The 15,000-nt window shown below is 40.3% G+C and overlaps 2 protein-coding genes across 2 annotated transcripts in view; one reads left to right on the top strand and one right to left on the bottom strand.

The window, feature by feature from the left end:
• LOC138019090 (cyclic nucleotide-binding domain-containing protein 1-like) overlaps positions 1 to 8,600 on the top strand; it is a 19,748-nt gene extending 11,148 nt beyond the window's left edge. The window contains exons 8-14 of the mRNA XM_068865758.1: positions 410 to 471; positions 1,442 to 1,517; positions 2,360 to 2,492; positions 3,221 to 3,330; positions 3,807 to 3,957; positions 4,387 to 4,454; positions 6,357 to 8,600. Of these exons, the coding sequence (XP_068721859.1) occupies positions 410 to 471; positions 1,442 to 1,517; positions 2,360 to 2,492; positions 3,221 to 3,330; positions 3,807 to 3,957; positions 4,387 to 4,454; positions 6,357 to 6,455 (699 nt within the window). The 3' untranslated portion in view covers positions 6,456 to 8,600. The remainder of the gene's footprint in view (positions 1 to 409; positions 472 to 1,441; positions 1,518 to 2,359; positions 2,493 to 3,220; positions 3,331 to 3,806; positions 3,958 to 4,386; positions 4,455 to 6,356) is intronic.
• A 2,300-nt stretch (positions 8,601 to 10,900) lies between these two features.
• LOC138019093 (contactin-associated protein 1-like) overlaps positions 10,901 to 15,000 on the bottom strand; it is a 5,847-nt gene continuing 1,747 nt past the window's right edge. Inside the window, exons 1-2 of the mRNA XM_068865764.1 lie at positions 13,329 to 15,000; positions 10,901 to 12,453 (exon numbers count right to left, since the gene is read on the bottom strand). The exon at positions 13,329 to 15,000 is cut by the window's right edge and continues 1,747 nt beyond it. Of these exons, the coding sequence (XP_068721865.1) occupies positions 11,840 to 12,453; positions 13,329 to 13,653 (939 nt within the window). The 5' untranslated portion in view covers positions 13,654 to 15,000 and the 3' untranslated portion in view covers positions 10,901 to 11,839. The remainder of the gene's footprint in view (positions 12,454 to 13,328) is intronic.

The following is a 15,000-nucleotide window of genomic DNA, read 5'->3' as shown; positions in this document are numbered from 1 at the left end:
GATGTATTTCTGAAATCACCAGATGTGACATTTCTTGATACTGTATTGGGTAAGGTGACTTGCAATTGCCAAAGGCATGGGCTACCCGCCCTCCGGATAATTTTTAAAATAGAACCCTCAGAAATGATGTTTCCAGTGTTTCTGAACCCAAGAATCAGCTTCCCAGGCAAGGCTGGAGTTCACTCAAATTCTCCTTAAAGAGTGAGTAAAGAAAAAATTGTAATAGTAAAAAATAAAAAAACCCCTCAAATATTGGCATCAAAGTACCGGACATGGAATGGGAAATGACAGGATGAAACTTCCAGCCTCCAGCCTCCGGCCACAAGCAAAAACCCTGCATTCCTCCTCTGGAATACCCTCAGCCAGACGATCGTACTTCACTCAATAATGTTTGCTATTATTTTGTTAGCTCACCATTGGTCAGTGTTTTGGAAAGCTTGGCAAGGATGAAAGAGGAGAAGCAAATTCAAGGTTAATTTCAAAGACTAGTTTGATAAACAAAGTTTGTTGCATTCTGGTAAAACGTTTTTATATTTAGTAAAACTATTAAATAGATATAGCTTCTGATCATGAGTGTATCTAGTGAGACTGTAAGGAGCATGTTTCTTGGCATACAAAAATTTGGTTTTATCAACGGAGTTGATAATGTAAATTGGCCACCGTACAGAGATTCTAAAAGCTGACGTTTCGAGCGTTAGCCCTTCGTCAGAGCGAATCGAGGGATTATGGGTTACGTGTAGTTTTTATAGTAGAGTAGGAGCTACGCTATTGGTGGTAACATGGCAACGTGAAAAATAGGAATATATTAGTTAAATGAAAAGCGTTCGTTAATACCGTGAGGATTAAGGGTGCCGATTTGAAAGATGAATTTTTGTTCCAGATTCTTGCGGCTTTCCGTCGTACCTAGATGTAGGGAAAGGCCGCAGATAGCCATGTGGTTTTTGGCAACCTCGTTCCCAGGGTCTCTCTTCTCAGAGAAGAGAGACCCTGGGAATGAGGTTGGTTTCTTGGCTAAAGAAGCAACACAGTTAAAGCCAGTCCTTAGTAACAGTTGTGGTTGTTGTTGCTGTCTTTCACTGTCGCAGGTTATTTATGATTTTGACTGATGAACTTGAAAGCAACATCTAAAAAAACACAGTCAGCATCAAACTACTAGTAAAGAAACTAAAGTGCTTTCTTCCGGCGATTTCAAACTTGAAGCTAACCCATGCCCCGTTAAGATTGTGGTGAACGGGGGGAGCGAGAGACCAGAGTGTGAAGAAAACATTTGAGAGTATAAAGCATTTATAAAAAGCAGGAGAGAACTTTGGAATTAAATATCGTGAACAAGGCAACCCAAGCAAAAGTTTGAATGGAATACGGACCATTCCAAGGAAGGCCCTCTGTAGTGATGCCGTGTATTTTGCATGACTTTGATAACAGTATTTGTGTTTGCTTCCAGAGTCCTTTCTGTTGTTTCTTTGGAACCATGCGAGTTTTTGAAGATATCTAAGAATGACTATGAGAGAGTTATTCAGGTAGAGTTTTTATCCTTTAAAATTTTAACATTAACATTTGCCAACTTAAGTGAAAGGATACCAGAGGTTGTTCCTATCGAGGGTATGTGCTCGCAGCCAGATGTAATTGATTGAGAATCGATTTCGGCAAGAGTGAATTAGATAAGAGTGTGGATGTATCACTTTCCGTCCTTCCCCCAGCAAAGTCACTAATGGATTTATTTTTAGATACACTTTGCGCGCGAAACAAACAAGGGGCAGCCAATTTTAATCAATCAGAAGAAGCCGTGTCACGCGTGTCTGCCTCTGCCATGTTTTTTTCAACGACATGACAACTGATTTTCGCGGGAAGGGGTATTCTAAAAAGAGACTCGTTTGTTACTGTGCTGGGGAGCCCACCCCTGCCATAACAACACTCTTATCTAATTCACTCTTGATTTTGGTGAGGGAAGTATCCGGAGAAAAACACTCGGAGTCAGATTGGGATCGACTGTAACTCCGCGTCAGTCACGCAAGCAAGCCGAACAACCGAGGGGAGAATAGGGTGAGAGCGAGATGTTTTGATGTCTTATCGCTCTCTCCCCATTCTTCTTTCGGCTCGCTTGCGTCACTAAAGAGGACGGCTCTACTTACTGAGAAGGGACTGCTAGCAGTCTACGTTTTAAGTCGCTGCTGTAACTGCGGTGATCTGCCGCTCTCGTGCATTTCAGTTTCCGCAGTTGAAATACATGAAAGTGTCATATATTGTGCATCATATACCTTTTAAATTGGAAACTAGTGCAACTGAAAACCACTGATACATGCAATGCATGTATTTCCCACAAACACTCGTCTTAAAATAGTGGTTTTTTTTTTCGTAATAGATAATTCGTTCCCTCGAGGAGGAGCAGAAACTCTCTTTAGCCAAAATGTGTAAGCTTTTCCATAGCTGGCCTCTGTTGTCACTAAAGAAGATTGCCGGGATTATTAAATGGAGGAAGTTCGCACCTGGTCAAGGTATTCCTAATCACGATGTGGCAGAATGTACGTCGTATGAGCTCGATGTTTCACCGTCGATTCTCACCGTTTTCTTTTGGTGACTTTTCGTTTTTTCTCTCGTGCGCTCTCGTCGTCTTCTCGTTAAGTTCCGTTGTGTTCCCACCATTCCATGTCATTTTCTAGTTGTCTTGCGACTGAGTATTCTCATGCTGAGTATTCTTGTTGTGTGTAGTTTTCACTATCAAGTAGTTTAATGGGGTCGTGGCACTTGATATTATGGTCCGTGTCATTCGCAATGATGCATATATACTATTGGCAGCACCCTCTGACGTGTGTAATTTATGTGATTTATTTTAGGAAATCGAGCTTTGAAGTAGTAGTTGCAGCGCAATTTTGGTGAAGCTGTAACAACAGTTTTTATTCACCGTTTCCTTCGACAATGAAGTGTACAATTGTTTAGTTCGTACCACACAAGCTGAATAACTATTGAACCTAAAACTTACTCACCAAAACGGTACGGGAAGCCATTTTGTTTCTCTTTATCTGGTTGGAGGTGAATTCCACTTGGTAATCACCTCAGAATCAACCAATTAGAACCCGCGGAAAACATTCTTCATTTTTGTAGTTTATACTAGTGCAATTAAGCGGATATATTTTTTTCAATGTTGGTATCTTATGCCTGCTTTAAGCGCAGATTGTTTTGTATCAAAAAACTGATTCTGTTTGTGTGATATTTGTTGATTCAGTACTTGTTAATGAAGGCGAGCGATGTGATGTGATTGGTTTTATAAAGAAAGGAGAATGCCTTCGTCGACGACGCATTAATGTTGCGTGCACTTTTCCAAACGGAAAAAAGGTGAGTGTTTAACTTCACGTTGTGTTTCCTTTCGCTGTTTCCATCAAGTCAAACTTATATTAAATTTTCGCACGTTTACTGATAAGAATATATTTACCTCCCAGTCCTCTTAAAAGTGAAGTCAGGTCCAAAAGTGGTATGTGAATTCGGCAACCTCGCGTCCCCTTTTTTGGCTTTATCTGGCCACCCCAACCCGCTAAGAATATCCATCCCGAACCTTTCTAGTGACACAGCCGAAAAAAGTTCCTCCTCACGTTCAAACCACACATTCATTGCTAAGTTTGAATTTCAGTTTTCAATTCTGCCCACATCGCGATCCGGCACTCGCTTTATTTTCATGCTCCATCCCGCGTCTGGGGAACCCTATTTTGCACTCGCTATAAACAGGTTTTCGAGTCCAACCTAGGTGGTAACAACGAAAGACACGTCGTGCATTAATTTGCTTTCTCCTAAGACTATTACTTTGGACTCGTTAGGAACAGTGTATGAAGTCTGTATTGATCGGCAAATTGCACCCGGGCGATTCCTTTGGTGAGACTACAGTTCTAAAAGGCCTTCCGATGCCATGTTCAGTTATTACAGAAACCTACGTAGAAATGGGCACTATCTCTACTCTGGATGTGAATGGTAAGTTTCCAGCCCTCTCAGATTTTGACGATGTTAGCACTAAGGCGCTCAATGAGGAATCCTACCTCCGACAGAGGGCAATTAATCGAGTAACATTTTTTTGTTAGTTTTCGTGGTTTTTGCGTCATCAGTAGTCAGATGTTGTATTCAATTTTTACATGCAGTATACGAGCTTTTTTGGGACGCTACAGAAATTAGCTCAAATCAAATCAAATAATGGTTTCAGGAAGAATTTTAGGAAAAACCTCTCGAAGCGGAGTGGATACCATTATCTCAAATTGGGATGCAACTGGCACAAGTTGTTGGATATAATTGAAATGAAGGGATTCATTTCAAAGGGCCTTGAGATCAGATGGAATGACGAAAATTTGTTCAAAAAGAACATCGGTAAAGTGTTGATTCAGGCCAAATTCTTGATTCTATTTTCAGACCTAGATGATGTCACCAAGCGCCTTCTCTCCCAGTCTTACTCTGCAGTAGATGTCAATTTAACCGAGGTTGGGTAGCAGCAGTTAATAACAATTACAGTGCTCGGTGATCTTCATTTAGGCATTGAAGAAGCTTTTGTAGATCGGTTAACAGCGGTTTTAAAAGCAATATAATTTATCCAGTCACTGTGGACGTAGAAAATCAAACGAGCCAATCAAAATGTGGTGAACTGAAATACATGCAGCCGCCGCCAAGCGAGAGAAAACGCAGTCGTGCATGTCACAATCGTACACGTTCGATGTAACATTACTACGAGGTTTAAGGGTTAGATATCTAACTTTTACTTTTAATTCGCCTACCTAATTACGAGACTAGGAGAACATTGAACGATCTACAGGTTTACCATAGAGCCTCGTGATCGTGTCTGACTATTGTTATATCCAAAACTGTGGGCTTTGTTTTTATAGCATTAGAGAGCACCACGGAGACCACCTTCCCTTTGCACTGAGTGAAATCACAGGAAAAAACTGCTTTCTAAAGATGAAAGCAAAGGGAAGGTTCAGGAAATTAAAGTGGGAGACTTGAACCAGTTCTTTTTGTTTTACGCTACCACCGATATCCCTTTGAGTAACAAGCCAAGCTATTAACCGTTTTAAAATCAGTGCTTAGACCTGGATGTTCCAGATCTGTGACAAGATGTCAAAACGTTGTTACTTTCTGAACTTCATGTCTTCGTGTACTCAGTTCTGTATCTGATACACAGGATCTTCTTTTCGTGTACTCAGTCCTGAAGGGTGTTCGATCCTGGTTCCGCTGTAGTTCGACTTGGGTTCAGTTCCGCGAGTCACGCAGAGTGGCGCCTGCGTTCCATCTAAAGAGTTTTCAATGAAAAGGCTCTTGAACATGGCAGGGGACCTTTACCCTACCGCCATTTCGTTTTTCAGCAGACCAACAGCAACTTTGATTTTAGCCTGCGTAGCAAGGAGACGTATTGCGCATTCTGGTCGAGCAAAACTTTGCCTCAGAAAAAACCTCTCGCTCCAATCTTCTAGCGACCAGAATACGAAAAAATCTCTTCGGACTCATCTTTCTCCTGGGTTCGCTTTCTATACAGGCAACTTTGATTTGAGTAGTGAATTAAACGTGAAGGTTGTGTTCAAAACCTCTTTTATTGTCAAGAGTTAACCGTTTGTTAACTTTTCTTGACGGCTTGAGGTATATTTTTAGGACAGTCAAGGACTTTCAATCGAGTTGGTAAAGGTATAAATTTACCTCCGTAAGAAGAATTTGCGAGCTGACGTTTCGAGCGTTAGCCCTTCGTCATTCGCTGTAAAGGGCTCGAAGGGCTAAAGCTCTAAACGTCAGCTCGCAAATTCTCCTTAAGCTCCGTGCAAACGGACTCAACAACTCCCAACATTGTTGCTAGTTGTTAGTTCTGTGGTTCTGCAGACGTTGGATGTTGTTGGCAGTTGTGTGCAAAGGGACTCAACAACTCCCAACAATGTAAAGATGGGAAGGATACGACCCATAAGACTTTGTGAACTTAAAAAATCCGTCTGCCATCTTGTTTTCAACGTGTTAAATGCGTTGCTATCTCCATGGAGATCGTATCTAATGCGCGTGCGTGGCCCCGACAATGTTGTAAGAGCTGTGCAAACGCATCCAACATCGTTGCGCTGCGCCTCAGCGATCACGGAACAAAGTTGTTGGCTGAAATGTTTGACCAGTTTCCAAACTTGTAGCAACAACTCCCAACAACATGAAACAGGGTGCGCAAACGGACGCAACATGTAACACCCAACAATGTTGGAACAATGTTGGCCAACAATGGTGCGTCCATTTGCACGGGGCTTTACGAAGGTAAGTTTACTTTATCAACTTGTTTAAAACTTTTCGTGTTTCACTCCCAACCTACCCAGCACCGCAGTTTCTTTAGTAGAAACTAACACGTCACAAACTTCTTTTGGCAGAGTAAAGTCGTTGAAGACGTGTTATATTACAGAGGAATTCTCCCAGGCTACAGCAAGTGGAGCAGGAACCCTTCGACCTCAGAAGTTCCAGACAAGTGACATAAAACCACAGTCGGAGGCAAGTGTTTTTTAAGAAGTCGTCCACACCGTTGTAACCACTACCGCAGAGAGGCCAGTGAAAGTCAATATGGGATGAGTCGTGTGTGGTGGAGAACGTACAGCAATTTAGATGCCCAGCCGGAATGTCTGAGATGCATCACCTTTAAACAAGAAAAAACAAGGGGAGAAAACAGGGCATCCCCCATACTTGCCCTTTTCCATAGGTAATATGTCTCAAGTTATTTTTAGACCGACTCCCACGCTATACAGATACCATGGAGATTAGGCAAAAGTCAATCATATGATGGGAATGTGTTGTCTGAGTGTGGGCTATCCATGAGGAAGACAGTTTAGGCTGTTGCCTAATCTTTTTGGGATCAGTACAGCGTGGGAGAATTTGCGTGGGAATTGATCTAAAAATAATTTGAGAATCTTACCTATGGAAAAGGACAAGTATGCCGGATGCCCTCTTTTCCCTCTTTATTTTCTCTTGCTTTAAACCATCACGGCGTGATAAAGATTGACAACGAGAAAACGGGGCGATGACGCGAGACTTGCAAGGCGTTAGCGACCTGATCTAGAGGCAGAAACTTTCTCGATTGAACTCGAGGTTGTAGCATAATGTAATGTAGACTTGGTTTGAACCAATGGAAAGTCCTTATGCTTTGATTATTTTGCGAAATAATATGGCGCCACAACATGCCCATCTTTTTAGTGTGATCGAAAGTACATTTTTTTTTGGGTTTTAAAAGGGGCAACAAGACCGACCCCGTTGCAGCGCTAACTTGCAATCCTGCAACACTGGGAAATGGTCCAAGCCGTAAACGTGTTGTTACACAGAACACTGACCTGATGGCACGCTCTTGAGATAAGTAAAAAGAATCCAGTGTAGAGACTTACGTCATGTAAATACAGCGGTGATTCAGGGCAGCTGAAATTTGTGAGTTTCATTCACTAAATAAAGACGAAGCCGCCAAGGACCAGATTTCTGCCTTGTTCAGTATATTTTCTTCCCGCAGAAAAATCTACAGTAATCAATTGAAATGTAAGACGCGCTTTTTCCCTGCGGCCATGTAGCAGTTCCGTTTCTTGATTAGCGGAAGATCTAAGGCAATCAAGACTTTCACGATTACCATGAAGTACGTTTGGTTTTTGCACCGGTCTGCGCCTAAGGGGCGTGGCCGCTTGACGGTCACTGGTCCAAAATGTGAATGCTTATGCATGGCGGATCGTTGATACACTCGTTTAGGCAGTAAAACTACTGCTACTCCTAGTTCATTTCTTTATTCACGGCACGGTACGTTACCTTGCAAAATTTCTAAGAGGACGCCCTGGATATGAAGCTCTAGATAACCAACGAGGCGCGTAGCGCTGAGTTGGTTATAATCATTTTGTATTCAGCAATCCCGAGTAGAATAATTCTTTTATTAAAAACTCCATCGTGTTCCCGGTGGTAGTATTGTTGACTAAAGCACCGATTCCTCTCTCGGTCTATTCCGATCCAAAACGGCTTTTGTCGTCCATTTTTTTCTCAGAGCTCCAAAAATGTTTTCAGCTTGCTTTATTGCTGACGCGTTCCTTGACCATATGCTGGAAATCTGATACCCGTAGTTCATTTTTTTTATAAAATGAAGTATACATGCATATTTCTAATATATTTTTACGATATGAAGACAGCATTATTTCCTTCTATCTGATTTTCACGTGGGGTTTGTTAGATAGCCTTGCTTATTTGGAAACGATAAGTATTGAAGCTGTGAAGATTGGGGGATGTTTGCGGCTAAACTTATAAAAGTACAATAAACTTAATTAACAATCTTACACATATAAACAAAGTCCTCAAATCTAGAGACACAAATCGACGTGGGTGTCTCCTTAAAACTATAATCATTAAAATTGGCTATAAGAGCATTGTAACAAAGTCACAGGCTATGTTCACTCGTCATACTATTCCAAAATACAGCTCCTCTGTGAGTTACTGAGTTTCTCATGAAACGAGTGTTACATGGCGGTATCAGTAATGAGTCGCGTGCCCGCGTTCAATAACCCAAGTTCCGTTTGCTAATTGTACCATCCATAGAGAGTTTGTGGTAGTGTATCACTATACGCCTTATGAATTTAAATAAAACTAATGGATTTTTAAAACGAGGAGAGACTAGTCTATTGCGCCCGTTCTAGGACTTCTTTGACGCTGTTCTTGGGGAGAAAATGAGTCCAGCTGCCATGCAGTGAAGCCGTTCATAACTCTAAGTCAGAGTTTAAGCAGGAGCCCCAGGGTTGTCTAAGACAAAACCATTTTACGTTGCAGACTGTTCGAAGAAAGACTGCTGACTGTTCGTTCTTTTAGATGGAGCCAGGAAAAAAACCCTCAGATAATATTTACTTTATTTATTTTTATTCACTTATTTATTTATGTTTTCATGTGATTACTTGGGGGTATGACCTTTTTCAGTTGTTTTAGGTTTACACTTGATGCGATTTTTTCCTGGATCCACCCAAAGAACAAATGATTTTGACACCTGATGGCATTATCCAAAAGAACGAATAATCTATACACCTGATTGGATTTTTTTCTAGGATCCATCCAAAGAACGAATGATTTATACATGCTTGATGGAATTTTTCCTAGTTTTTTTTTTCCTGGGCTCATCGAAAAGAACAAATGATTTTATTGCTGCAATAGACCATGGATCAGATGCTAAAGCTACATGATGTAACTTGTGCTTCCTTTTTTTCTGGGTCATTTCCCCTTGTTTTGCTCTTGACCATTTCGTAATAGTATTTCTAATTGCTTTGGGCATTCCACGATCCTTGTTTTGTTGTTTTGTCATACTGGTTCCCAGATCCACTCCTTCTCACATCTCGTACCCAGGCCATGTCTTCAGTTCGGGTCGCATTTGAATTCTTTTCTCACAAGGAAGGCTGACGTTTACGGGAGACTGCAAATTTTTGGAAAGAAGGGAAATATTTGCCAGCTTTTTCTTCCATGTAAGTAACCAGGTATCTTTTTTTTCTTTATTTTAATATAATTTTTCTTTTTTTTGAAATGATACACCATAGTTAACAATGCTTCGAGCAACCGGAGCCTGATTGTTTGGATTTTCCTCATTGAATACAACTGGGATTTTTTTGGGTTTTGGAGCTGTCCTTTCCCGTGTTTTTTTAAGTACGAAGGTTTCGTGTAGGGATTTTCTTATATTTATTATTCTTATTTATTATATGGTTCTGTCTCACAAGGACTGGGAAATACCAAGTTCACGAATTTGATTGGCTGAAATCGATATTGACCGCGGTCTAGATTTTCCCATCTAGAGCGGCATCTAGACCGGTAATGTTTTGCGGTGAAAAGATGCAAACTAAAATGCAAAAATATTGAGTATTTTCTTCTACCACTATTTATTTATGGAAGTGCCAAACTGCATGATGACAAAAGAGAGGAGGACGAGCAAACTTTGACAGAATTAACTTCAGCTCATCGCCACTCATCGGCGTTCGCAAGCAAAATGTCAGTTAGTGCAAAGCAGTTACATTAAACGAATTAAATTGTTCTTGTTTGCCATATAATAAACTTCTTATTAACCGAGCTTAGTCTGTATGGGAGAATCTTGACCTCGGTCGTGTGTACAGACCTCGGTCAAGATTCTCCCATACAGACCTCCTTCTCGGTTAATAAGAGCTAAATATTAAGAACGAATAATTTTCATGTTCAAATATTTGTTTATCCCTCTTACTTAATTTAGTTTCTTGTGCATGTACTATCTGCCTGTTTCTGAAATTTGAGTTTGTTTTGTTTTGTTTTGCTAAGTCCACTGTGAGGTTGAGAGTTTGCTTTGTGAATTTCTTTTCCTCATTTTACAGACTAACCCTTACTTTTGGCTATGATTTTCCCTCAACTCACCATCCATACCATAATATTCCCCCCTACTACCTACTGATTAATGAATGTTTTAGTTGGTGGAGAGAAACCCCTTCTTATAAGGTGGATTCCTCTGAAAACACCAATTAAGACAGCCACAAAGGATACTAGGTTACCTGCTGCCTCGTGTATTACTATTAAACAACCAACTGGTAGACCTATAAGCTGCAGAATCATTCAATACTCCAAAACTATTCAATTTCTTTTCCAGATTTTATGAATATTTATATACACTTAATAACTGATACACTATCCAGAAAATTTAAGTTACTGTTAGATGAAGATGAGATGCATAGTTTCCACAAATAGTGGAGAAATGCACGAAACTTGAGCTATCTATAGCCATTAGCTAAGATTCAGCTAACCCATTCAAGTCATCTCAAGAGGGGCTCATGAAACGCTCAAGAAAAGAGGAAAGTCCTTGAATAAAGACAAAAGCTAAGCCAGGAACCAAGAAGAAAAAAACAACTGATTTTTTGAACGAAAAGAGGAAAAATCTTGCGGAGGGCGATAAAGGTTCGTGGTTTGATCAACCTTCCAAGATTTCCCAAGAAGATGTGGAGAAAGCAGTCAGCTCTTTTCCCTTAATTAGTTGTTACCACTGGAAAGCAGGCGCGAGGAAGCTAACTATGATAAACACTAATGTTCTCCCGCGGAGCGCCATTTTGCTTGCTGTGAACTCCCTGGCGGCTGGCGGCTCACACTGTGAACCCGTTGTTGACATAATTCTCAGAGAAGGCGTGACAGGCTTGAATTTCTTTTGAAGGTGAAAACATGCACAACGAGTTTTGATGAGATGCATCCTCTTCAAATGAATTAATAGCGTATGTAGAACAGACGGATTTTCGTGATATTTGGCTGAAATGTTCATTGAACCATTAGGAACGAAATTGTGTGGGCAATTTTGGTCAAACCAAATACTTCCCTCGTGGCGGCTTCGGAACTGAACACGTTTCGATTTTTTTTAATAGTTGAACTTGACATACTTATAAAAAGAGAACCAATGGGAGTACGGGAAAATGCCTTCACATTTTGAAAGATGGATGCTTTGGGATTGACACTGTGCAGTTACATTTCATCAGCGATCACGTTTGATACCCGATTAATTCGACGGAATGGCGCTCGGTCATTTAACTGTTTACCGTCTTCCTTCTCCTTCACAAACAGATAAATAAAACGCTTATATTTTTTCGGATTATGCATTTATTAACCTTTGTATTGATACATAGTTGGTGGTAGTCTCCTTTCAAACAGCGCGCGTACGAATTTTTTTTTTTTTGGAGAGTACCCGCGAAGGTTCGGGAGTAACCATAAATTTTATTTTGGTGATTTTTGTGGGTGCGTGCGTGCGTGCGTGCGTGCATGTGGATATACTATGTATGTTTCATTCAATTTTATCAGCATTTTGCGTGGTTGTCTCAGTTTTCATTAGACCGTGTTAGATACCGTGAAATAAGATCACTTGAGATCATGCTGTTCCATAGCATTTGAATTTTCCCAGTGTGTGGTACCCTTCCTCCCCTATTTTTCCAGTATCTCCAAACCTGAGCTGCGAAACTGGAAGCTGAGTCTTGTTGGTGAGGAGACCGCTGTCTTCACGCCAGACATTGTCATTCTTATCACAGTTACAGCCAAAGCGAGAGTCTGCGCATGAGTTGGTCATCCCACATGCGCACTTGTAATGACCAGATGCTCCATCCCAATAAAACATCTGTTTTGAGTCACGTGACACCCACCATCCTCTTTTACCTTTGTAGCGAAAAATCAGAGCATGGTGACACTCGTACTTGATAAACTGTTCACAGTGTGAGGAGACTCTGGTGAGCATCGCCAGCTGAGACAGACTTGTTCCAGTGTACTGAATGTCACGTGAGTAACAACCAGCTTTTTCACATCCCTGGACATGCGTTCTGCTTTCACTGTCGTGACTGATGACTGTCACGCCAACTCCATTCTTGTCAGTCATGTTACAAGTGACATCAAACGGTGGAAAGCCTCCTTCACCGTCAGGATCAATGACGTAACCTCCACTCTTTAAAGTAGGTTCCAACCTTTTCAAAGCGGTGCAAGATTTGGTGTATCCTTTACAGAGCAAATGTAATTGTTAGCACCAGAAGCCCAAGACTAGAAGCCTCCCAATGCATTATGTAATTGAGTCAACCTTTGCGCGTATCTTTCTATTTTTAGAACTAATCCTTCAGCAGGAAACTCACATTTCCAACAATTTACATCAATTTGCACAATTTGAGTACATTTTATTTGCTATTTTTGTCTTTGTTCCACAATAACTTTATTCTGATTGGCCATTCTAAACAGTGTGTGCAGAGCCGAAGAACTCGTGGCGTTCTAAAAATAGAAAGATACGAGCAAAGGTTGACTCATAGGGCATGTGCTCCTGTTAGCACTTAGCCTCTTTTCCGAGGGCGAAAGTCCCTACTGTTTTCTAGATACCAAATATATCGTGGTGTTTCTAATGACCTACTAAATCACGGTAGTCTCGAAAGAAAATATTTCAGATCAAGAAAAACCCTGAATTTTTCTTTGAAGGATAAATAACTTGTAACTGAAGTGCCTTCTTTCGAGTTTTGAGGTACAAAATCGACAAATTTTAACCACTGGAGTTCATTGTTTGGCGAACCCCTATTTCTTTCAAATCATATATATTGTGAAGCTGCATGGTATTATGTTCAAACGCGGGCAAGAGAATTTATATTCGAAAGAGAAACCTTGAAAAAAAAAACAAAACAAACAGAATTGGGGGAAAAATAGGCTTTTGGTGTCCATTTTACATACATGTCCTGGAGTCGGAAAGAACTTAGGAACAATTGCATGTACTAACACGAAATGAAGCCAATTTTGGTCTCCAAAAATAATTAAAGAAAGACTGTTATGTGCTTGAATATTTTTAGTCAAGCTCGAAAAAAAAAGCAATTTGGAAATGGAGTTAAATAGCTTACCTAGGTTTCCAGGGGGTTTCCCTATTCCCATGTATGTTGAGTGTGGTTCAACTACGAAACAAGCGCGACAACTGTACTCTTTTGTTTTATAGTTCAAATCACATTTCCTGGTGTCCCACCAAAAGTTGATGCTAATGCATGGCAGATCGGTGATACACTCGTCAACACAGTCAGAAAAGTGCTGTATTTCCTTGGAGCTGTAAGCTGCATGCAGAAGGGCGACTCCTCTTTCAGATCTTGATATACGGCACTCCGAGCTCCCTTGCAGAGCCAAAACGTTTATCTTTGAGTAAAATAATGTTAGTAAGATATGGATTTGATGCATTCTGGATCGCAGTTAAGATATTCTAATTCAAAGTCCGACTCTCAGCTGTACTTGAAGATGAAACGTAGCCACCTGTCTCTGATGCCCAAAGTGACCGACGACAATTAGCAGAATTGACAAAGACTTGGGTACTTAATTAAGAAAATAACCCAAACAGCGGTCACCGTGATAAACATTATATTCCAACGCATTTTTTATATAGAACTTGACAAGCTACGATGGCCTAATTAAGAACAAGAGTTTATACGATATTGGGTACTTAACTTCGGAATTAAATGTAAAGAGTTAAATTACACAAGGTAATTATTGTTCTCGAATTTACCTAAGAAGCCACGAAAGTTTTTTCCAGGAAAGAGGCTTATCGATTGATATCAGAAGCAAAGTGGAGTAGTATGATGAAGCGTTAGGTTTCGGCTTCCTCTTGTCGCCATTATCAAATATAGATTTATTTTCTCCGTATGCTTAAAAATATAGAGTAGTTGAAAAATGTGAAAAACAGGTTAAAAATAAATCGAAAAAATAAATTCAAGTATAAAAAGATGTTAAGAATTTTTGCCCAAATAAAACAGTTAGGTACGAAAATAAAGGAGTCCCCTTTTGTATTCAAGTTTGATCAGGCATAAATCACGCATTCTATCTTCCCTCGGCATTTCAGTAGGATGTTAAATTTGGTTTGTCCATGTTATGAATTCCTCGAAGACGTTTCGTAGCGGTTCCTATATTATGATCATTAATGCGTTGAAACAAGTGTCGTTGCCTACACGCTTAGCATCTTAAACGTCATTTTATAATTGTACATACTATTTGTACTCATGATATGTTTTCAATCAGGCAGAAAAGAAAACATTTGGTAATGGCGTCAAGATGAAGCCGAAACTTCGGGTTTTATCGCTAACTTTTTTGTTTTCACGAACAAAAGCCCGCACATACGCTGTAAAACTTCCTTCTGCGTTTGAGGCGCACCTAAAAAAGTGTTTAAGGACGGTGCCTACTAATTCAAAGGTATTTTTTCCCGGTTTATGAATATGCGGGAAAAGCAGATCTTACTTAACAATTATTCGCCTCAGGCGAAGTGGTTATCGTTGAATATTCACCGATAATCACTGAGCCTGAGACGAATAATTATTTTAGTATACATACACAGGTGATTATTTCAAAAAAGAGAGAAAAAAAAAAAACATTTAAACGCGAAATCATCTTCACAGTGGCAAAACGACTACTGGTAGCCATTTTGTCCGTCGAGGTGATTATCGGCTGATAATCCGAGATAGCGAGCCAATGAGAGCGCGCGATTTTGTATACTGAATCACCTGTGTATTTATACTAACAAGTGTTATTAAAATCCAA

The sequence above is a fragment of the Montipora capricornis genome, chromosome 10, assembly GCF_036669925.1.
Source record: "Montipora capricornis isolate CH-2021 chromosome 10, ASM3666992v2, whole genome shotgun sequence".
NCBI lineage: Eukaryota > Metazoa > Cnidaria > Anthozoa > Scleractinia > Acroporidae > Montipora > Montipora capricornis.
Note: the sequence above shows the minus strand (reverse complement) of the source record. Positions and strands in the feature narration are given on the sequence as shown.